Raw genomic sequence first — 21,271 nt, 5'->3', positions numbered from 1 at the left:
CATTTAGCAAAGTGTTTTACAGGGGTTTTGATGATCCGTGTACGCAGGTCAAGCTCTAACGCCTCTCTGTGACTAACCCGTACCGCGGTGCGTTTCTTGCTGCTGTACCCGTGTCCGAGCTGTTTCTGTGTACAATAGTCCGACGGAATGCAGAATTCAGAGCCTTTTTTTCTCGTTTCGGTTTGTTTGATTATTATTTTTTTTTTCCTCCTTCCTGTACAAAGTATTTTTTTAATAAACGAAAATTCTGATTATTTATTTCTTTTTTTTTAAATTATTTTTTCTTTCTTTTTTTTGTGTGTCCTTTACCGTTCGGCCGCCTCTTTTACTGTTGGGGGCGGGGCGGCGGGCGGTAACTGCGGCTCCGTGCTGAGGCGGGCCGGGCTGGAGCTGAAGCGGGTCGGAACCGCATATGGCCGCCCGCGGGCGGGACGCGATCTCCTGGTACCAGAAGAAGGTGAGTGCGCTGCGCGGCGCTGCGGCTGCCGGCCCGGCCGAGCGCTCAACCTCCTCCTCACCGCCTCGTAGGTCGGGGCCTACGATCAGCAGATATGGGAGAAGGCGATCGAGCAGACGGAGATGAAGGTAACGTTCTCCGCCCTCCCGGCGCGGCGCTGCGCTGAGGCCCGCGCGGCTCACGGCCCTTTGTTCCCGGCTTTCAGGGCTTCAAGAGCAAACCCAAGAGGAAGGGCCACATCCAGGCCGACCTGATCGACGTGGATCTGATCCGAGGTGCGGGGGGGGGGAGCTGGTTGGGGGGAGCCGCTGTGAACGGGGCGGGGCGCGATAAGGAGCGGGCGGCGGAGCGGCTCCTCGGGGCTGCGGCTTCGGCCTGAGGGAGTCGCTGCGGCCGGGCCGGCACGGAGCGCGTTGTGTCTCCTTGGAGGTTCGACGTTTGCCAAAGCGAAGCCCGAGATCCCATGGACGTCGTTAACGCGGAAGGGAATCGTGAGGGTTGTGTTCTTCCCGCTGTTCAGTCAGTGGTGGATCCAGGTTACGTCCCAGCGCATTTTCACGTGGCTCCTGCTGCTCTATGTCATGCAAGGTAAGGGGGGCAGCGTCTGTGCTGCGGTCTTTTTGTCTACAGTAACGATAGAAAGGCTCGGGATGCTGCCTGAAATCCCTTTGTCTGCTGACACGGCTTAACGAGATGTGTCACATTGGCCCAAGGTAGAAGGCAGGGTGAAAAACGACCGGTTAAGATGGATGTGGAAATGAGGCTGCACTGGGTTCTGCAGTAAATCTTTCTCCTTTGCAGTCGTAGCAGTTCTAATGTACTTGGTGATGCCTGTTGTGAATGCGAGTGAAGTCATGGGACCCATGTGCCTTATGTTACTGATGGGGACTGTTCACTGCCAGATAGTGTCCACCCAGGTGAACAAAACGTCAGGAAACAACGGCCTCAGCAGGAGGAGGAGGTGAGAGGTAATGGGAGGTGAGAGGTAATGGGAGGTGAGAGGTAATGGGTTCACTTGCTGGGATCTAAGGTGAATTGCTCATAAGTTAGCAGGTAAATGTCTGCTGTTTGCATGTAAATAGCAGTAAGGGATCTTTTAAGGCAGCCCTAAAACCATGATACCAATTCTCCTTTCATTCTTTCTAAGGAAATTGCGTAAATCTGCGGGTGCTGATGGGAGCAGCTGGTCTCCTCCTGACAGAGCCTGCACAGAACAGCAGGCGGAATCCACGTCCACGCTCACCACTTTATTTGGCATTCTCTTCCGGAGGAGGTGAGCGATCTGCCCCTGCTTTGTGTGCTTGAAACCACCCTGCGTGAGCCATCTGATGTTTGGAAAACGAAGATGGAGTCACACAGTCACTGATCTGAATCAGAATCAGGCCATGGAGAGCTGCCAGCAGGAGGCAGCCCTGTATTCTCATAGCCAGTGCCCTTCCTGCAAATGGACCTTGATGTTAGGAAGGACATGGGGCTGTGGATGCCCCATCCCTGCAGGCATTCAAGGCCAGGCTGGATGTGGCTCTGGGCAGCCTGGGCTGCTGGTTGGTGACCCTGCACACAGCAGGGGGTTGGAACCAGATGATCATTGAGGTCCTTTGCAACCCAGGCCATTCTCTGATTCTCCTCAGAGCTTTTCTCTGATGCGATTTTATTTCCCCACCCAGGGTCCAAAGCACAAAGCTGGTGGCTGAGAAAGGAACTGAGACAGAACACGGTGTGAGTGCCGTGAATAACGGCGTCAAGCACAGACATGGCAGGTCTGAGCACCGGCTGCTGCACTTCAAAGAGAAGAATAAACTTTCTGATGTGGAGAAGAGCCATCAGGTACCATCCCTAACAGACCCATTTGAAGTGGCAAATTTCAGTGTATCCTGTGTGTACCCAGAGGTGGCTGATGTGAAGTGTAAGGATGGTTCTGATTCATGCTGGGGGTAGTGAGCTGCAAGTCATGTCTCTGTGATGCTGTGTTGGGCTCTGTGTGTTCTGTGGACGTTACCTGCTGGCTCGTGCAGTAATTGGGTCACTGTGTCCAGCAGCAGCATTAGCACGGCACCTTTGGTTTGATGCAGCTCAGGTTGGCTGTTTGTTGGTGCTTTTGTCTTGTTTTGACCGCTGTATTTCTAGGATGATTGCACCAACAGAGATGGTGCATCTGATGAGCTTTCAAGCGAGGAGGATGCTGAAGCAGTGGCAGAAAGGATCTTGTTACGGCAGCACGTCGAGGGGGCTTCCAGTGACAACAGCTACGAAGAGAAGAAAAAGCAGTGCCCTGTTTCTCTGAACCAGGCTGTCTCACAGGTACTCATGTTGAACTGAGGTTGTTTTCCACACAGTTTTCTGCTATGGATCATGGGCTGTTTCTTCTTTGTTTTTGGCAGGTCAAACAAGCCCTGAGAGGTGTCAGAGATTCTGACAGTGTTGCGGAATCTGAACTTGAATCCACATTGTATAATCAGGTATGGCTGTAAGTTCAAGAGACATTTCTTTACTGACCCTGACCAGCACAGGTGTATCTCTCCCATCAGAATGGCTCACTGTTAAATGATCAGTGGGGCTGCCAGTTCCCAGCTGCCCCATGGAGGCTCATTTCACTGGTTGCTGTGGGGGTGGTGCTAAATTGGGGCTGTTCTAAGTTTTCTTTGCTTTCAAAGGACTCGAGGTCGTGTGTGAGTGTGGGGTCCCGGAGCTGCAGTGTGACCCGGAGAGACTCTGAGAGCACACGGCACGACTCTGAGACCGAAGACATGCTTTGGGATGACCTGCTGCATGGGCCGGAGTGCCGCTCGTCCTGCACCAGTGACAGCGAGGAGGAGACCATGAAAGGTGGCAGGAGGGACCTGAAGGAAGATGTTTTTCAGCAGGTTTGTTTGGTTTCTATGCTGCAATTAAGAGCACTGAGGAAGAGTTTTCAGGCTTTTTCCCTTCAGTTCACACAGTTCTCTCCCATTCCAAAATCCTGCCCAAATTAAATAGAAGGCACAGCTGAATGCTGGTGCTTTAATGTGAGCCAGGAGCCTCCTGCTGGAGGAGCCCATCCTGACAGCTGTGCTCGTCATGCAGAAGAGTGGGATGATCTAAATAGAACCCATGAACAACTCCCCCACTATAAGTGAGACCACTAAGGGTCAAAATGCTTTATAGGAAAAGGTATAATGTAGTAGAGGGGCAGAAATGCATCGTGTGCCCATTGCGTTCTTTGTTCTTTCACAGAACCATTTGCTGTGGCTACAGAATGCAAGCCCAGAATCTGCAAAAGTCAGTGCACTGATCTGGGAAGGGAACGACTGCAAGAAGGTGGACATGTCTGTGCTGGAGATCAGCGGGATCATCATGAGCAGGGTAAGGGCTGCAGAGCAGTGCAACTTCAGCAGCAAAAACTTACAATCGTTGCACTGACGGTGATGTTTTTGTTCCTGCTTGCCAGGTTAATGCCTACCAGCAGGGAGTGGGGTATCAGATGTTGGGAAACGTCATCACCATCGGGTTAGCGTTCCTGCCGTTCCTCTACAGACTCTTTCACGCCGATAACATAGAGCAGTTGTGCTCCATTTCTCTGAAGGAGCTTTTGCACATCTTCTGTGGAGCGCCTGTTAGCGTCCCTGTCATTGTTTTGTCTACCATCAACTTCCTTGAACGGCTTTGCTTGACCTGGATGTTTTTCTTTATGATGTGCGTTGCTGAGAGAACATACAAACAGGTAGGATTAAATGCATCGAACCCCTTCGGTTGGGCCTTCCCAGGGTGCCATAAGCTGAGCTTTCCTGCCCATTACCACTAAACAGTCCCAAGCAATGTTGCTTCTTTCTCTCTTAGACTCATTCATGTTTGTGTGTGTTTTGTTTATGGTCTGCAGAGGTTTTTGTTTGCCAAGCTTTTCAGTCACATCACATCGGCTCGGAAAGCCAGGAAATACGAAATTCCTCACTTCAGACTCAAGAAGGTAGAAAACATTAAGATCTGGTTATCTCTCCGTTCCTATCTAAAGGTGAGTTCTGACCCAGGATGGATGCAGTTGGTTATTCCAGTCAGCATAAGCAAAGGTTCTGGGTGTGCATCCCCACAGCCCCAATCCAACCCTTAGACCCAGTGCTGTCTTTGTTCCTGCAGAGGCGAGGCCCGCAGCGCTCTGTGGATGTTGTTGTATCATCCATCTTCTTACTGGCTCTTTCAATTGCTTTCATATGCTGCGCCCAGGTAAGACTCAAATGTTCCCAGGGTGTTTTATTTAAGAGAGCTGAGTGCAGAAGCCTCTTCAACCTGTTACTGAAGAACAACTCAATAACTGCCCATAACACCCTTTAGTCCTTCACTAAACTACCTGTCCCAGATGGTTTCTTTCTGATGAGAGAAAAAAAAGCGTCAACCTGAAAATGAACAAATTCTAGGGGTTATAAACAAGTCTCCGTACTTTAACCCAGCTGTATAAATGAATTATACTTCAAGGGCAAAAGTGCTGGTTGCTATAGAACACGGACAGCTCCTCTGAAGAGCTGTACAAGGTTTTTGCATGCTTGTTGGGACTGCCTGGTCTTAATTCTTTTTGCTTCCCCAAACAGGTCCTGAAGGGTCACAAAACGTTCCTGAGCGCAGCTTACAACTGGGAGTTCTTAATCTGGGAGGCAGCACTTCTTCTCTTTTTACTGCGCCTGGCATCCTTGGGCTCTGAGACCAACAAGAAGTACAGTAACATTTCCATCTTGCTTACTGAGCAGGTACCTCCATTGGCTCCTTCTCCTTTTGGCTTTATCCCTTTTTGTTGTTGTTGTTTGGATTTAACTGCTGCATTTCAAACCAGGCTCATAAACACCATTTGTGCTGCACTGTAATAAAGGAATACAACTCAACACGGGAGGGACAAGGGGGTAAACACTGAGACAGATTCAGAGTCTGAATTGTTTCTGGCTTTGGGTTAACACATCAGCCATGTTAGTTAGGAAAAGAGTGATCTGTCACTGCCCAAGTCCTCTGTAGATGCATTGCTGCTTTAGGAGTGACAACAGATTGCAACAGTTCCTGTAACTGCCCTCAGATAGAAACTGGTTGGGAATTAATGCTGGGATGTTACATCTGGTCTGCAATGTCTGTCACAGATAAACTTATACCTAAAGATGGAGAAGAAACCGAACAAGAAAGAACAGCTGTCTCTGGTTAACAACGTTCTGAAACTCTCTACGAAGCTGCTAAAGGTAAAAAGTGCATCTCCCTAAAAGCATTTGGAATGGAAGGAGCACAGTCTCAAAGCCACATAGGAAAAGCCACATACAATAGCGCTGGATGATTCCATAATAATCCTATAGTCCGCTGCATTCAGTTTCTGCCACACAGCCAGTATAAAAAGGGGACTTTTCAGATTCTGGATGGCTGTTAGAAAATATCTTTGAGGCTTGGAATGCATAGGATTTCTGTATGTACACTTAACTTGTGATACAGAAGCAGCTCATGGTTAGCAGAGTGTGCCAGAGAGCCAACATTAAGTTAAAAGGCAGAGAGTTGCTTCAGCTACGGACTGACTCTACTTTGGGATTTTTGTTCTTTTCCCTTTTCCTTCCCCGACAGGAACTGGACACACCATTCAGGCTGTACGGGCTGACCATGAACCCATTAATCTACAACATAACACGCGTTGTAATACTCTCTGCTGTCTCGGGTGTTATAAGTGATCTGCTGGGATTCAATATCAGAGTAAGTTTAACTCCCCTGTGAAGAACAAACATCCTGGAGGGAGGAGAGGGCGGGCTGCTGCTTTGTGCTACTCTTAATCCCCCACCCCCTCCCTCCAGGGAATTCACACTTTACAATTAGGGCTCAGTGCAGGATGGGTGATGGATGAGCCTTACCTGTAGATGAGAAGCATTTCAGTCCTACTTTTAGGTCAATGCTTATTCTCAGAATCTCTTTTCAGTTGTGGAAGATCAAACCATGAACCGACTGACCATCAGCACAGCCCTCCCCAGCGGAAGGACACAGCAGAGACTGAGGGCTGGGACACAAAGCAGGGCTGCTCTCAACCTACAGAGGTCTGTCACTGCAGTTTCTGTAACAGAGCCTCGAGGAATGCACTGAAAGCTGCCCCTCTGCTTTACTGTTCTGTGACAGAACAAATCGCTTCAGTTTATGAAGTCATCCCATGGCGTGCTCATGTGAAACAGAGTAAATGGAGCCAAATACCGGTAGTAGTTTGCACTGAAGATAGCAGGAACTGCGTGCACAGACTGTGGAGCACCAATCACTACAAAAGCCATGCTGGAGTTTGTGCAGGAACAACACAGGTGCTTGCTACAGGTGCCTTGTTTCTCTAAAAATCAGCCCCGTGCAATAACGTAACACATCAGTCCTGGTGTTGTTCACATCATTTTCAGAGAGCACTGGAGCTACACTGAGCTTTGTGTGTCTGCCTTCAGGGCTCTGCTCGGGTGATACTGATGAGGCATTAATGTGAATGTGCTGGAAAGCACTTTGCTCAGCATTTCAGTGCGCTTTTGGCTGCTGCTGCAGCACGCAGTGACAGCAGCCTGCACAGGACGAACGCTGACCCAATGCTGACAGGCTTGCAGCTGCAGAGCAGCTCTGTAACAGATGCTGGTTGGCTTACATGGGGTTTTCTGCAAGTAATTCATCGTTTTTGGAGTACGCAAATACAGGTAAAAACATCTGTTGGCTAAAAATCACTTTGCTAGGGTTGTTCTGACACCTGAGTGTTTATAGGTAACAGTGGGCCATGCACAGGGCATCCATGACAGCTGAACTTGGTGTTCTGAGAAGCTGCTGCAGCTCTGCACTGCAATAGTGCCTTACACTGGAGTACTTAAGTTCCTGCTGTGGTAATCATGGCAGTGGGAGGTGACTGAGGAAACCTTCCTCACTTACAAATAGATTCGTGTTTAGAAACAACATAGGAGAGCCAGAGAAGCTGTAAAGATGTCCGGTAAGTTTGCACTGTCCTTAAGTTTTGCTGACTGTTGTATCAGTCATGAAGCAAAATGTGACGTCCTCGTGGCTTCATTCTGTCATGTAAGGAAGCAAGATGGCATCAGAACTTTTGGTAGTAAACTGTTTATAGCTGTTTTCTGTACAAGGAAAGGTTGGAAGATGGAACATGACAACTTGATATATCAGAATGTACAAATAAACCTGCAGTTCAAGTATTCCTTCATCAGCAGCTGTTTCTATGCGACTCCATGACTTTATCACCTTTGTTGAACATTTGTTATCTGAGCAGGAAGCCAAGGAAACTTGCACTAATAAACTGCATTTGTTTTCTTAAGGGTATTTTGTGTTTGTGGGTGAAGTATTATAGTGCTGGACATCAACGAGGGATCGATCTCATACAGTGCAGAACCAGCAGGCCATGAACTAGAGTTTCTTTTTAATATCTATATAAAAAATAATGAGCGATTTACAGGTCTCTCTCTAGTCAGAACCTCAGAAGTTATGTATAAAGGTGCTGTACAATATATAAACATTTACACCCAGTACATCCATACATTGCTTAGCATCCCAAGGCCACGTTGCTAAGTCATCCGATACAGTAAGCAGGGATACAAGTTCTATGGGAGAGCAGAAATCACACACAGGTCAGACACTAAATCAGGTCACATTGATAGATAGAAAAGATACGGGGGTGGCTGATGTCAGGGAGTTAATGTCAGCAGTGCTAATTCATCTGTACTACACTTCTGGATTTGGTTCTGCACTCGGTGCTTAGGGCGAGTCCATACAGCTCAACACAAACCAGATTCTCTTGGTAAGAGTTCGTAGGTAATGTCTACATCGGCTAACTGCAAAGTGTTCAGTATTTTCACAGTCGTACTCCGTGATGGGGAGCGTTTGGTAACGTTATGCAGCACAGCAAATCGAAGGGTCGCCCAACGAGAGGCAGCAAAGTTCAGATCTGCTTTAAAGCCCGTTTCATTACGTGCAAAGCCAAAAGAAGAGCCTCGATTTCAAATAGCAAATCACTTGTTTGCATTCTAACATAAGACCTTCTGCACCTCTTTTTCCTCCTGCACGCTGGGCTGATGAGCTTTTACCACCTTCTGCACTAATTAAAGACCTGCAGCCAGGTTTATGCATAGACTTTCAGCTATAGGTGTGAGGGGTCAGTGGGTTCTGCTGGTAACATTCCCCAGCAGGACTTCAAAAGCCCAAAGAACAGAAACCAGGACTCGTGTACCCCATATATCCTAATGTGCAGCACCCTTAGATCACATTTAAAATGAAATACAGGGGGTTTCTCATATGCACAGGCAGGAACTTCATTGAAGAAGTCGATGCGGTGGTTGGTTCTGTCCTACGGATCAATTCTCAGCTCTACGGAGGGAGAGCAAATCCAATGATGAAGCAGCAATAAATAATGAATGGTGGGACTTTCCAGTAATGCAGCAGCAGAACGAGGCTGAAAACAAACGCACACGTTTATGTTGACAGTCCAAGGAGGAAAACTGACCCAAAGGAACGGTGCTATTCAACAGGAACCAGAGCTTTCTGGACAGGTGTTTGCCAGCAGTTACTGTGAGCATCCTCACGAATGGAGAGAAGAAAACAATTCTGTCGTGTCGATAAAAAGCAAAATTACAAAACATCCATTATGTCAAATATAATTTTATCTACATGATTTTATATTAGGTATAAAAAAAATTTACCAAAAAAGCTCCATTGGAAACAGCGTCAGTGGCTCAATTTGCTGCCCTGGAATCGTTCGGACCGACTGAACCCACCTCCTCACTGAAGCAGGAGGAAGATGAGCATTTCCTTATGTAAACATGCAACATGCTCTGCAGAAAACACCCATCGCCAACAAAACCTGGACTTTTCCATGACTGGAATACATCGAAGAATCAGACTGACTGGATACAGTAGATAACTTGGCACAAGGACAAGAAGTGAGTCATGATCACATTGGCATTAATAGGCATTTTTGTTCAGAAACTCACAATACGAGCTGAGGAAGCCGCAGCAGTGCAAGGTAGAGAGCAGCAAAAACACCGCCTTCAAAAGGACGAAGGGAGCAGCGTCCGGAGCAGTTCACATCAGCAATCCAAAAGGTCCTTCATGCAGCTTGGAGAACTTGAGAACCAATCAAACCCTTCTGACCAGTCTTGGAAAAAAACAGGCCAACTTTGTGAAAAGAAACAACGCTGTCGAATGATGGTTATTAGAAACTTGGTTCTACAACACAAAGCTGTTGGTCAGACCCGTTTCTCAGCCTCACACGCTGTTTTGGTGACTTTGCACGCAGCTGGAACCCTCCAAGGCCCCGGAGTTATCGGTGCTTTCTTGAGCGGAGAACTGCTTTCAGATTTGGGTATTCCATTGTCTTTGGTTTCATCGGGCAGCTCCACGTCTCCGTCTCCACGCTGGCTGTGCAGAACACCGTCCTGCTGTGCTTCCAGCCTTCTCAGTTTCTCCACGGAGAGCAGCGGAATATCAGAAAGACTTGAAGTTTTGAACCTGCTGGAACCCGCTTCTCCCGAGTTCGACTTCCTTGTTTGTTCACCTTCAGCTCTGTTCCTCCTGGAGTCACTGAATGGAAACCTGCCCTCATCCAACGTCGCGTATTTTCTCTCTGGAAACCACAATTCCCTCTTTGCAGAAACCTTCTGCTTGGTGTCTTTCCTCGTGACTCCTGTTTTACTGCTCCCACCTCCCAGCTGTTCAGCAGTCCGATCAGCACCAGTTCTATCGTGATGCTCCTGCAGCCTGCCTACCGCTTCTGTGCATCCCTTACTGAGATGCTTCTGAGGACTGGCAGACGTGCCTTGATCTCCACCGGAATACTGTTTTCTGTTACTGCTGTTGGTTCCTGTTTCTGTGGGTTTACGTGGCAGATTGCTGTGGGTTCTATCAGCATCCCTCCTTCTAGGGCTGTGCAGTCCTGGCAGACGGTGTCCTTCGGCTGCCCCGAACTTTTCTGGGCTCGCAGATCTGTCTCTTCTGGTCCCTAATTCCAAACTACCTTTTGTGACTTCAAACCCAGCGCTGGAGGGAAGATCCCACCTGGTCTTTGTTCTCTGGGGAGAAGACGGAGGCTTCATCTCAAACTGGTTTTCAGTTAAAGTGCTTATCTTATCAGGCACAGTGTTCCTTGCTTGATCCAGTTTCTCAGACAGCTGAACTTTCCTTAAAGCTTCTCCTGGTACCGGCAAATAACACGTTTCAGATGGGGAAGCAGAATGTGAAGATGGGGATAATGGTGACTGCTCTTCATATATTACATTTGACGAAGATGGATTGTAACTATCCCAATCACCTGGAAGTGAACAGGGAGATTTCACTGAGTTATTGGAGAAAGAAAAAGCTCCCTCAACAACCAACAAGCATTCACACTATTGAGGTACGGGCCATTTTACTAAAGGACCACACAGTGCCATGAGCTTAAAGTCTTATTTAGTGCCTCTGATTTCATTGTTCTACAGCAATCAGAAGGAAATGATTGTGGAACAAGCTGCTGCTCAGAATGCTGGCGCGATCCCTGCAGGACTGACGTGGTTTTGTATCAGCACATTTTAGAGCCAGTGCAGCCAAATTGCACAATTAGTTCCTGGCTTACATTCTTAAGGGAAAAATCAAATGAACTGAAACTTTTCCTCTATATAAAGTAATATATAAATCTGAAAACAATGAGAAGTTGAGGTTATTCACAGCTTTGCACTTGAATAATAGAAAGAGATGAAACACAAGACATGCAGATTTACCAAGTCTTTAAGGAAAACCCAAGAAAAGCACTGAAAGCCCTTAATGCTGCTCAGGTTTCACGTAGGGACACAAACTGGAAGGAGCCAAACCTGAAGGAGGAAGAGAAAAAGCCCAGAACTACATACCAAAAATCACAGAGTACAGCAAGCAAGATTTCAATCAGAAACGTGTGATTAACAGCAGGACGAGAGGCAGCAAAACCATTCCCTTCCCTACAGCTGCTGATCTTATCTACCTTGCTTGACCTTATCTCATCTACCTTGCTTGACCTTATCTCTCGCCCTGCTGTTGGCAGAAGGTTGAAGATCCCTTCTGCTATTTCTATGATTCTGTGTCAGATTTAGGAAGTTTCTATGAAGAAGAAGGCGGCCAGGAGTGGTTCTGGATAGCTGCTGTGCTGTCCTCTCGGTGCACAATAAACACTATTTATCATTGCTGAAACGATACCAAGCATAAATAGCTGTTTGTAAGGAGAGCGCTGGAGGTGACCTCACAGTGGCTCCCTCTCTTTGAAACCAACTTTAGATGCTGATTTTAAAGAGAACCAGCAGCAGCTCATCCGAACACGCAGGGCTCAATTTTCACCATTGAGAACCAGAAATTCAATGTGAAACACAAACTTAGCCAGAACACGAGGAGGATGGCAGATCTCACAGCTCACAGATGGGCTGTTTCTGTGCCATGCACAAATGCACTCTGACTTCACCGTGACGTTCAGTGTGAAACATAAAGATGTTAAGAATCATCTCTGGTGGAAAGGAACTTCTGAGCAGATTTTATGCCTACAGCAGACGCCAGTTGCTGCCTGTAAGTGAGTGCACACAGCAAACTATCTGGTAGTTCAAACTGTGGGTTTCAGAACTTAGACAGGCTGAAGTCGTGGTCAGTTACCATCATGGAAAAGCACTATAAGGGACCTTATAGTATAGGAAATTTACCATCAGAATCCTGGCGTCAGCATCAAGAGTTTAAGAATTCAAAGGTGCACTCAAAGCCGAACACAAAGTGTGCTTTGCTTTCAAATAATGCTGGGGCCTGATCTTTTTGATTTGTTATTTTAGATGATATCCTAAATCAGACTCAAAATCATCAGTGTAGAATGAACTGGTAGTGATTGCAGTGAACAAGCACGAGGTGTCTTTATTAAATAGACTGCAGCCCAGTGCCACCAAAGGACACTGCGGTGGAGCTGACGTACTGTGATCTGGTATCAAGCCGGTCCCTGGTCTCAGCAGCAGCAGAACTTTGTTCCCTCCAGCCTGAATCAGCTCAATGGCTCGTGTGTGAGTGATCCCCTGGGTGGGCTCTCCATTAATTTCAACTATTTGGTCACCGACCTGACAAGAAAATAGCAGCCAGGTTAGTTTTTATCAATGGCAGCTGCCATAAAATAAGTTTTCATTTAGGAACAAACAACAACATAGAGCCAGATGTGTCTGTTTCCTCTCACATTAAATCCACACAGCAATAAACAACAGCATCCCAGGATGCTGATTGGTTCCAAGTAGGAGAGCTCACAGTTATGTAGTTATCAGCAATAAGGTCTCTGAGGTCAATGAGCAACTGCAATTACCTGCCCAATGCCCAAGGCAACGCATGCTAAGTCTACAAGCCAGCAGAAGGGGACACAAATAGCACCTTTTCAGTGCCATGAAATCTGTTTTGCAATTCGCAGCTCAGCCAATGGATGTCACCACTGCCTACATGTAGTTTAAAGAGCCTGCCTGGGCTTTGTTAAATAAATTGCCTCTGCCAAAGAAGGTCACCAGCTGCTTTCTCATCTGCCAGGACAGGACGCTCTGCACCATGCTACGTGCCTGGCGTCATGCTCAGCTGCCATCAACTGGGTGAGAAATTCCTCTTCTTTGTTGCAGAGTGCAGCCAGCAGAATGACAGCATTTCACAGCTGGGGAGGGACAAAGTGAACGACAGAGAAATGGAACGGTCTCACCCCGGGTTCCAGCTCTGAACCACCCCTCCCAGCACCCACAGTCACTCCTGGGCATCAAAAGCACTCGCAGAGCTGGGCTGGTACCTGGTATGCTGCACCAATAGGGAACAGAGTGCTGCAGAGTTAAGAGAACTGTGCACGTTTGAGGATGTTTATCACTATTAAGTATTCTTACTACAGCATTTGGGAGTGAAATTACTTATGAAGACATAAGAATTAGCTTATTAATCTTTGAAAGAAATAGCCCTTTATCTTCAAATACTACCCAGATGCTGCTCTGCCTGCTGGCATCCTGAACTCATGGAATCAAACTGTTACCACCGTTAGGCTGCTGCAACATGTCAACAGCACGACTTCTGTGCTAACTCATTGATGAGGGAAGACAAACTCACATGGACTCTCCCATCTTTGACAGCCGGTCCATCTTCAGCAAGCCGAAGGATGAACAAACCCATGTTGTATTCCTTTCCTCCTCGAAGGCTGAACCCAAAGCCACGGGGGCCTCTTTCCAATTCGACTGGAAAACAGCCAGAATTCTGTGCAAAGAAGTGAGAGCAGAATGAAGAGCTGAGGACCTGCAGGCAGGTTTAGATCTTCGCTTCTCTAGAAAAACATTTCATGTGCTTCTTCCCCTTGAGATGCGTGCAACACGACTTGCACTGAATTAATCACAGCTCACGTACAATGAGGTGCAATGGTTTCCTTCTAAGTCTACATGTAAATAATGCTTTTCCTTCTTAGTTTTAGATGCTGATGACCCAGCATGTATTTTGCCTGGCTCTGCATCCTTACCTGAGCCTGTGAATGCCGGCTGCCAACACCCAAAGCACCGCCAGCATCAGGTTGTGCCAAGTGCTTATGCTCAGGCCACGAAAGCCTGTAACTATTTGAAACTTCTTTTCCAGCTTCACCTTCTGTAGCTCCCCTAAGGAAGGAAGCAAACGTTACCCTTGCATTTAGCAATTCCAAGCTTGTCTGGTTGTTCTCAGCTCCTCTTCCCAACCCAAAGCTCTGTACCTGTCTGTGCTGGAAGCACCGCTCTGTGCTGATCCCAGAGGTCGGTGCTGAGGAGCTGGGCTTTGCTTGGCAGAGTTTGTTCCTGATGGAGGACCACGGTGTTCTAAGAAACACAAACAAAACCAACAGTCAGAGAAGCATCCTGAAGGTAAAGCCATGCACACACATTGAGAGACCACAGCGACCAGCAGCACCGAGCCTGCTCCTCTCAGCAGCCTGGAGCAAGGCGGTTCGGATCACTGACGTGCATCAATGGGGATGTCAGTGTTTTGCCTTCTCCAAAAGCTACGTAAGAACTGAAGCATAAGGACACATCAATAAAAAATCCTTTACAATAATTTAAGATTATTTTCCTTCCACAACAAGCAGCGATTGCACACTTTGCAGGAGATGAAAAAAACATGTTTCAGAATACAAAATGTCACTTAAAAGAGTAATGAACCGGAGCCTATGTAAAAAGCTGCCTCTTAGCTAGAACCTTAAATGGCAAGTTGTGGCCCAAGATGAACTGCTGCACTACATTATAAACTCATCAACTCCTTCTCCTCCTTGTGTTTAAAACAAAACCCCAAACAGCCGAACTGCAGGTGCTCCAATGCTCATTGAGTGCACCTCGTTACTGCACTGCTGAGCTACGAACCAACCAACCCAAACCCGAGCAAAATACATAAAGCATTTTTGGGATGGCAAAGCGCATCATCAGGCTGAATATCTCGGTTGTGCTGGACTCAGAAGGACTGCTTGGTGCTATTACTGCGACGTGCCTTAAAGAGCTTTTTCTCTAGAGACAAAATGTCAACTTTTACTCCTGGTTTATACTCAGGATTTTAATTTAGAAGCACAGGCAAGAGAAATGCCATCTGTTTGTGCAAATTCTCCAGCCCTTTTTCTGCGCTCTCTCTTGTGTTTCGTGCTAATACATGACAGAAGCTGACAGGCTCCTGCTTTTGTGAAAAACGTTGAAGAATGTCTTGTGGAGCATGAAGTGCAATTCGTTTATCCATGTAAAAAGCAAAGACCGCACATCTGTGAAAGCCAGGAGGGAGAGAGAAGTGGTACATGGTAGTATTTTCATTGCCAGTCTCAGAGGATGGCACTGAAGATGATGCACTGGGGAACATTCAGCTCTGGGAGGGGTTTCTGTTTTGTGATGCTGAACAGCCTCTGGCAAAATGGGTGTTTTTCTCTTTGGAGCCGCATCTTATCTTTGTCCTTTGAACGATCCCTGTAAAGCTCAGGCACCCCAAGAGTGGGAACTGACTGAAGCTTCGACTCATTTACAGAGGGATTCTGCTGTAAGGAGGTTATGCTGTGAGCTACCTGCAGTTCCACAGCTAATGGAGAACTTTAGAACAGCCATTTATTCCCATTTCTGAGGAACAGGTTCTGCTTCTCTCTCTTTCGCTGTTAAAAACTCCTTGCACCTGAAACACACCAACTTCAGCTCCTATGAGTTACAAGTCTTTTCTGACCGGTCTGCTCAGTCTAATTTTAACCCCAAATCTGTGCTTGAGGAAAGAGGAAAAGCTACTTTCTTACACAGCGTCCAGGTGAGGTCATGCATAAATAAGGGACTAAAAGGTTATATTCCATTCTGAAGGCAAAGTTGACTGAGAGTCCAAGAGAAGCAGATCTAATGAAGCCAACTCAAACTTCGCTTGCATTACAAATGCTGCCCTGCACAGCTGCTTTGAGCTGTTCCTTCAAGCTGCAGTGAATTAGATTTGATAGAAATGAAGATCTTAATAGAAGAGCAACAATCTGTAGAAGTCTCTCTGCTACAAGAATTAACAAGAAAGGAAAGGAAGCCTTTGAAATTCTGTATGAGAGGCTGAGATAACACGTTAAATATCTGCAATGAATGTGAAATTAGAGAGTGATCTGTTGGCTTTATTTACATTCTGGCTTTAGGTATCGGTTATTTAAAAGACCAGGAAAGCCAACTTTCTGCCAGAACAACGACAGCGAGTTTAATTAAACCCACAAGCAGCAAAGCAGAAAAACGCAGCAGTAAGCAGGGTTGGTACACAGCTTTTCTCTTCTGATGACTGGATTTTATGCATTGATAGTGAGCTGTTTGTACCATGAGAAACCATGAGAATCTGCCTGTCCGCAGATCACGCTGCTGTTTGTTCTGTCTCATTTTCCAACACAACCATCTCAGCTGCTGTTTCTGCCCCACCTGCATTCAGTTCTTCTGGATCTCTTTCCCAAACACTCTAAAACACACCCTTGTAAGCGAACTGACCTCGAAAGCTACAGACAACAGATGCGACACACGTGGCGGCCACGTTCAGCTGAGCAGGCCGTGCACCCTCACCTTCCTCAGCAACGACGGTCAGAGTCACCACGTGGCCTGCATCTTTGATCAGCTGCACGATGCTGTCGTGGGAGAGCTCCACGATGGACTGCCCATTCACTGCCGAGATGCGGTCTCCCACCTTCAGCTTCCCGCACTGATCCGCTGGGCTCCCATCGATCACACGCCCGATCTTGTGGGGAATCACTGCAGAGTCAGAACGAGCCCATCAGCTTCTTCAGAACACAGTGAATATCCCTGTGAGACGAGCACTGAGCAGACCCAGAGCTCCCACAACCATCCCAGAGACCATTCCTGCTGCAGACAACCAAGGAGGCCTCACCCATCAGAGCCAGTGCAACCCAAAGGGTTGTACAGCCCTTCTGTTATCCCAGCACTGCTCTCCCCTGCGTGCTTTTCCAAGGGGTCGGGGAGGTGAGGAACATGGTGCATGTGTCAGGATTATCAGCTGGCTGTTCAGAACCACGCCAGCAAAGCTGAAACACCATCAGCAGGCACCCAGGATTAAAACACCATCAAGGACAGTTTTAATGAGCCCATGCAGAAGTTACTGTGAAGCAACAGACATTGATGCCTTCTAGCATTTACCATGAGTTTAAATTTTAATTACACTTCCCTTAATAGACTACTTTTAAAGCATTACATAAACCTAAGAGCCAACTGTGAAAAGCACTGCAGGGTTGCAGACTCAATTGCTGATTGCTTGTTTTAGCTTCAGAACAACACAGTGGGTTCACATTAAGTTGTGGCACAGGAAACTTCTGCACAGCAGAAACTCCAGCACCACTCAGTGACCAAACCACCAGATTCCAGCACTCACCGCCAGGAGGAGGTTTGTTTTTGGAGGTGAGAATGACAAAGCCAAATCCTTCGTTCTCCTTCCGCTGCAGACAGACATCATAGACCTCTGGGGACTGCTGGGGGGCAAATTCTGCCCTGTTCAGGCGGGGAGAGCTGTTCTGTGCCACCACAGCCTGCGACTCCTCCTCCTCTGCTTGCTTTTCTCCTTAAAGGTAAGGCAAAAACAACACCGCTGTTCTATCAGGTCAGTACAACAGAAGCGTGTATCTCGCTATCAGTGCCAGCAAGAGGAAACACTGCCTGCCTGGGAACAAGCTAATAAACAATGTGATCCATATAAAACCGAAATCAGATACTGGATGAAGCAGAGGCCCAGAGCCCTGCACGGGTGTGCACAAATGTGCAAGGCACCGCAGCCTGATTTCCCAAAGCAGAGCAGACTTGGCAGCCTGTACAACAAAACTTGGTCAGAGTGAAGTGATGCCTTTTGTCGCAGCACAGAACATCGTGGCTTTTCTGCAAGCTACACACACAAGATCTACAGCAGAGATCCAGCTACAAAAGAGAATTACTGCTGTCTTAAACGAGGAGCAACTCTAAGACTTGATTCCCAAATACTTTTTCCTTTCAGGATTCCTGAACTCCTTTCCAGCTCTGTTGTTCACACGATCGAGCAGCAGTGAGTCAAGGATAAACACCTTCTGAACACTGCAGATCTGGACACCGAGCCCGAACTGCAGAATCACAAGATGCTGCACTGAATCATCTCTGCTCTGAATGCACTCATCTTCGCTGCACATAGATACCAATGGACGTCAGAATACAGCACCAAGTACAGAACGTGAGTTGTGCTATTACTCAGTTTACACAGCGCTGATGTCTGTTCTAATGAGCATTTGGAAAAGGGATGAAGAAAACACCACTGCCGTCTTAATGTTCAGCCTTACCTGCGTGAGCAGCACAAACCAAAGCATCAACTCCTAAGTTCTGCTTTTCTCCACTTAGAATTACAGCTGACACTCCTGAACCTCAGGCTGCTCAAATCTAGCACAGTAACCGATACATTTCAGAACAACTTTAGTTGACTTGACTGCAACAACGAGCATGTTCCATTAGTCAGATCTATTCCACTCTCTGGACAGATACGTACCACCAAAGAAGATCTTCCTCCGGACCGTGAGCAGCACCTGACCGTTCCGTGCAGCACTGGTCATTAAGTCCAGAACTTGTTTGTGTGACTTCCCCTTCACAGGGACTCCATCGATGCACATCAGTTCATCAGCAGCTCGAAGTCTGCCATCTTTTTCTGCTGCTCCCAACGGGATTATGGCTCCAATATAAATCTATCAACAGGGTTAGAATGGCAGAACACGAAGACATCAGCACATGCAGTGGTTGGAACCCAGGTGAATCCAGGCAGATAAAAGCTTTTGGGGAGATACTTGAACTGATCATTTGATTGTTTCTAATAGAAGCGCAGCCAGTGAGACTGGGATGGGATGGACACCACCTGGGGCTCAACACATCCAGAAACACAAAAAGTTTGGGGGGATTTTTAATCCTCATTTCAGTGGGTAGGCAATGAATTCAAACAGCTGCGCTCCCCTTATCAATCTGTCTATCGCCACCTCATAAAGTGCTACTAAATATAACATAGATAAGAGAAACACAGTGTTTCATACACTAGAATGACATTCAGGTTAAATGAAAGGTTAAGAATTATCACTGTCAGTGATTGTCTGAGGTCAAGCAATGGAGAGCAGATCACCTGCACACAGCATTTGTGACATGAGCTCGACACCGACTGCTATGGTTGTTATGGAAACCAAACGTGATAAATGCTATAAGGTGCCACAGAAGTGTCACTGTTTGGTTTTGCTATAAAGAGATGCTGCTCTTCCTTTTTGTTAGAGTCATGTTAGGAAAAAAAAGCAGGAAAAAAAAAAGAAGCCAAACAAACACATTCTTTTAAGTGCAATCAGAAAGCAGTCCCTGATTATTGCTCCACAAGTTTTTTTCTCTTAACTTGACAGCTGAAGGAGCAGCCAATGATGCATCCTGTCAGTCTCACTACTTCTTTCCATAGAAAAGCATTTGCCTTCAAGGAAACCAAGGGGAGTCTCCCAAAGCCTGCCACGACAAACAGACAACCCAGGGCACCTGTCAGTCTGCCTCCAGCTCTGCCATTCCTCGGCTATTACCCCTCATCCAAGCCAAACTATGCAACAGCTCCTCTGTAGGCTGAAGCCTACACCTATATCCATGTCCAGGAGGAAGCCAGTCCAACAGCTTCTGCTTTTAGGCTTTAATGCAAATCCTAAAGCAGCACATTTTGTATTTTTGAAGAGCAAAGGGAAAAAAACCCAAGGCAAATTTTAGCCTGGAAGGGCAATCTGGAAAAGCTGTGCTTGTATCCTTGAGATGAATCCACCAGAAAGCACAGACTGACAGAACAGCATTTGGTTCTGAAAACGTGCGGGGAAGATGGAAGAGAAAGGGGGTCCAACACCTCCCAGAGCTGCCTTGTCTCATTAGGCTGCAGTCAGAAAAACAGCCTGGCAGTTTCTGCAGGGTAAGCAGCAGCTCCTTTCTCTCCCTTCTGCTCATCTGCTTCCCAGGAAGCTCCAACACGTGCAGCAAACTGAGCACTGGCCGTGCACGTGGTGCCAACAGCTCAGGATGCTGATGTTCAGCCCTATAAAGCCTTCCTGAGATGCAGCAACCGTTACCAAAACATGCAACAATCACAGGCTTGACAGTGAACTCCTGCTGCCAAAGAAAGGCTCTGGGTTAAAAAATGGGAGCCTTGCAAGTTAAACCTTGAAGCAGTCAAGGTCAGGCTGGACAGGGCTCTGAGTAACCTCATCAAGCTGCAGGAGTCCTTGTTTGTTAAAGACGATTTGGAGTAGATTACCTTTAAGGTCCCTTCCAACTTCCTTCCTCAGAGCTTTGCACAACCACCTGGTCCCAGGGATTGAGCTGCAGCCCTCAGACCACACTCAGCACCTCCATGGTCAGGGAACACACGCTGCACCCATGGGGATGCTGCAGAGAAACCAGGACTGGACATACACCGTGAGGAGTCTCTGTGTGTTTGCCCAGAGCACGGCTCACTCCGTCCAGCTTTAAGCAGAACTGGATTACATCTCCCAGCTTTAACTGGATTACTCGAGAGCATTTCACTGACTGAAGATGAAATTATTTCCCTCTCTTACAAGCTAAAGCTGAACCACTTCTTAAACCCAGAATCAATCGGGTCATCTGAACTGATTCTCGATCTTTCAAAGTCGATTATCAATCATTTTTCCCATCACTGAATTCCTTAGAAGGAGAAAGAAATGAGGACGACAGAGCAGGAGCCATCCCAAAGGCAGCACAGTGAGACAACACGTAGGTAGCTGTAAGAAGTTTCACCTACAGGCTGATCCGGTCCGTCCCCTCCAAGCACTCGGAATCCAAAGCCCGACTCTTGTTTTCGCAGGAAAACATCCAAATCTCTGGTGTTTGGAGCTGAAACAAAACATTGCAAAACATGCGATGAGCCACCTCTGGTTATTGGAAGGTTATTCCTTTGTCGTGCGTTCTGATTCTTGTTATTGACAGAACACAGCAACCAGAAATACAGAAAACAATGCTAACAGTTAATGAAGTAAACTCAATCCGTAGAGTCACAGCGCTTTTACCACGTGCATGCCAAAGAAAAGGTTCTGGCATATTTGAGTATCTCCAAGCTGGGGTTGATATACTCACGTTTGTCCTCATACATAGACTTGGACTTCAAGTAGACTTCTGAAGGGTCCAGCTTAGGAGAGCCTGACCTTACAGCAGTGGGAGGGAAAGGCATAGGCTGCGGGATGGCATCGCTCAGCGCTTCCAAACTCCCTGAACTCTCCTGCTTGTCCTTCTGGAACAGAATCCCACCCCACAAACCCCACGTTAAAGCAAAACCCTGAAGGAATTCATGCATGCAAAGACGATAAACATCACAGAGAGGTGAAATGAATTGGGAATAAAGTCAACAGTCTCG

At 47.1% G+C, this 21,271-nt stretch overlaps 2 protein-coding genes across 5 annotated transcripts in view; one reads left to right on the top strand and one right to left on the bottom strand.

The window, feature by feature from the left end:
* The first annotated feature begins 338 nt into the window (after positions 1–338).
* On the top strand, positions 339–6,502 carry PHTF1 (putative homeodomain transcription factor 1). Of its 2 annotated transcripts, XM_072356344.1 has the most exons (18): positions 339–457; positions 529–585; positions 663–732; positions 887–1,045; positions 1,259–1,418; positions 1,605–1,730; positions 2,125–2,284; positions 2,585–2,758; positions 2,839–2,916; positions 3,112–3,321; positions 3,671–3,799; positions 3,885–4,157; positions 4,314–4,445; positions 4,568–4,654; positions 5,017–5,172; positions 5,551–5,646; positions 6,017–6,142; positions 6,363–6,502. In XM_072356344.1, exons 1-18 carry the CDS (start codon positions 413–415, stop codon positions 6,381–6,383), a joined length of 2,259 nt encoding a protein of 752 aa, XP_072212445.1. In that variant the 5' UTR covers positions 339–412; the 3' UTR covers positions 6,384–6,502. The 2 variants fall into 2 exon arrangements, with proteins under 2 accessions (XP_072212445.1, XP_072212446.1); XM_072356345.1 differs by lacking the exons at positions 339–457; positions 529–585; positions 663–732 and having other exon boundaries at positions 767–1,045; positions 1,360–1,418.
* Positions 6,503–9,639: 3,137 nt separating this feature from the next.
* Positions 9,640–21,271, bottom strand: part of MAGI3 (membrane associated guanylate kinase, WW and PDZ domain containing 3) — a 37,383-nt gene continuing 25,751 nt past the window's right edge. Inside the window, exons 12-22 of one of the 3 annotated variants that reach the window (XM_072356343.1) lie at positions 20,995–21,148; positions 20,663–20,754; positions 18,395–18,587; positions 17,264–17,449; positions 16,444–16,629; positions 14,124–14,226; positions 13,899–14,031; positions 13,499–13,642; positions 12,354–12,492; positions 11,155–11,244; positions 9,640–10,709 (exon numbers count right to left, since the gene is read on the bottom strand). In XM_072356343.1, the coding sequence (XP_072212444.1) occupies positions 11,195–11,244; positions 12,354–12,492; positions 13,499–13,642; positions 13,899–14,031; positions 14,124–14,226; positions 16,444–16,629; positions 17,264–17,449; positions 18,395–18,587; positions 20,663–20,754; positions 20,995–21,148 (1,380 nt within the window). In that variant the 3' untranslated portion in view covers positions 9,640–10,709; positions 11,155–11,194. The remainder of the gene's footprint in view (positions 10,710–11,154; positions 11,245–12,353; positions 12,493–13,498; positions 13,643–13,898; positions 14,032–14,123; positions 14,227–16,443; positions 16,630–17,263; positions 17,450–18,394; positions 18,588–20,662; positions 20,755–20,994; positions 21,149–21,271) is intronic. The other 2 variants (XM_072356341.1, XM_072356342.1) reach the window with 2 other exon arrangements.

This window comes from Excalfactoria chinensis, chromosome 23 (genome assembly GCF_039878825.1).
Source record: "Excalfactoria chinensis isolate bCotChi1 chromosome 23, bCotChi1.hap2, whole genome shotgun sequence".
Classification (NCBI taxonomy): Eukaryota; Metazoa; Chordata; class Aves; order Galliformes; family Phasianidae; genus Excalfactoria; species Excalfactoria chinensis.
The sequence above is the reverse complement of the archived record's forward strand: the minus strand, read 5'-3'. Positions and strand labels throughout refer to the sequence as shown.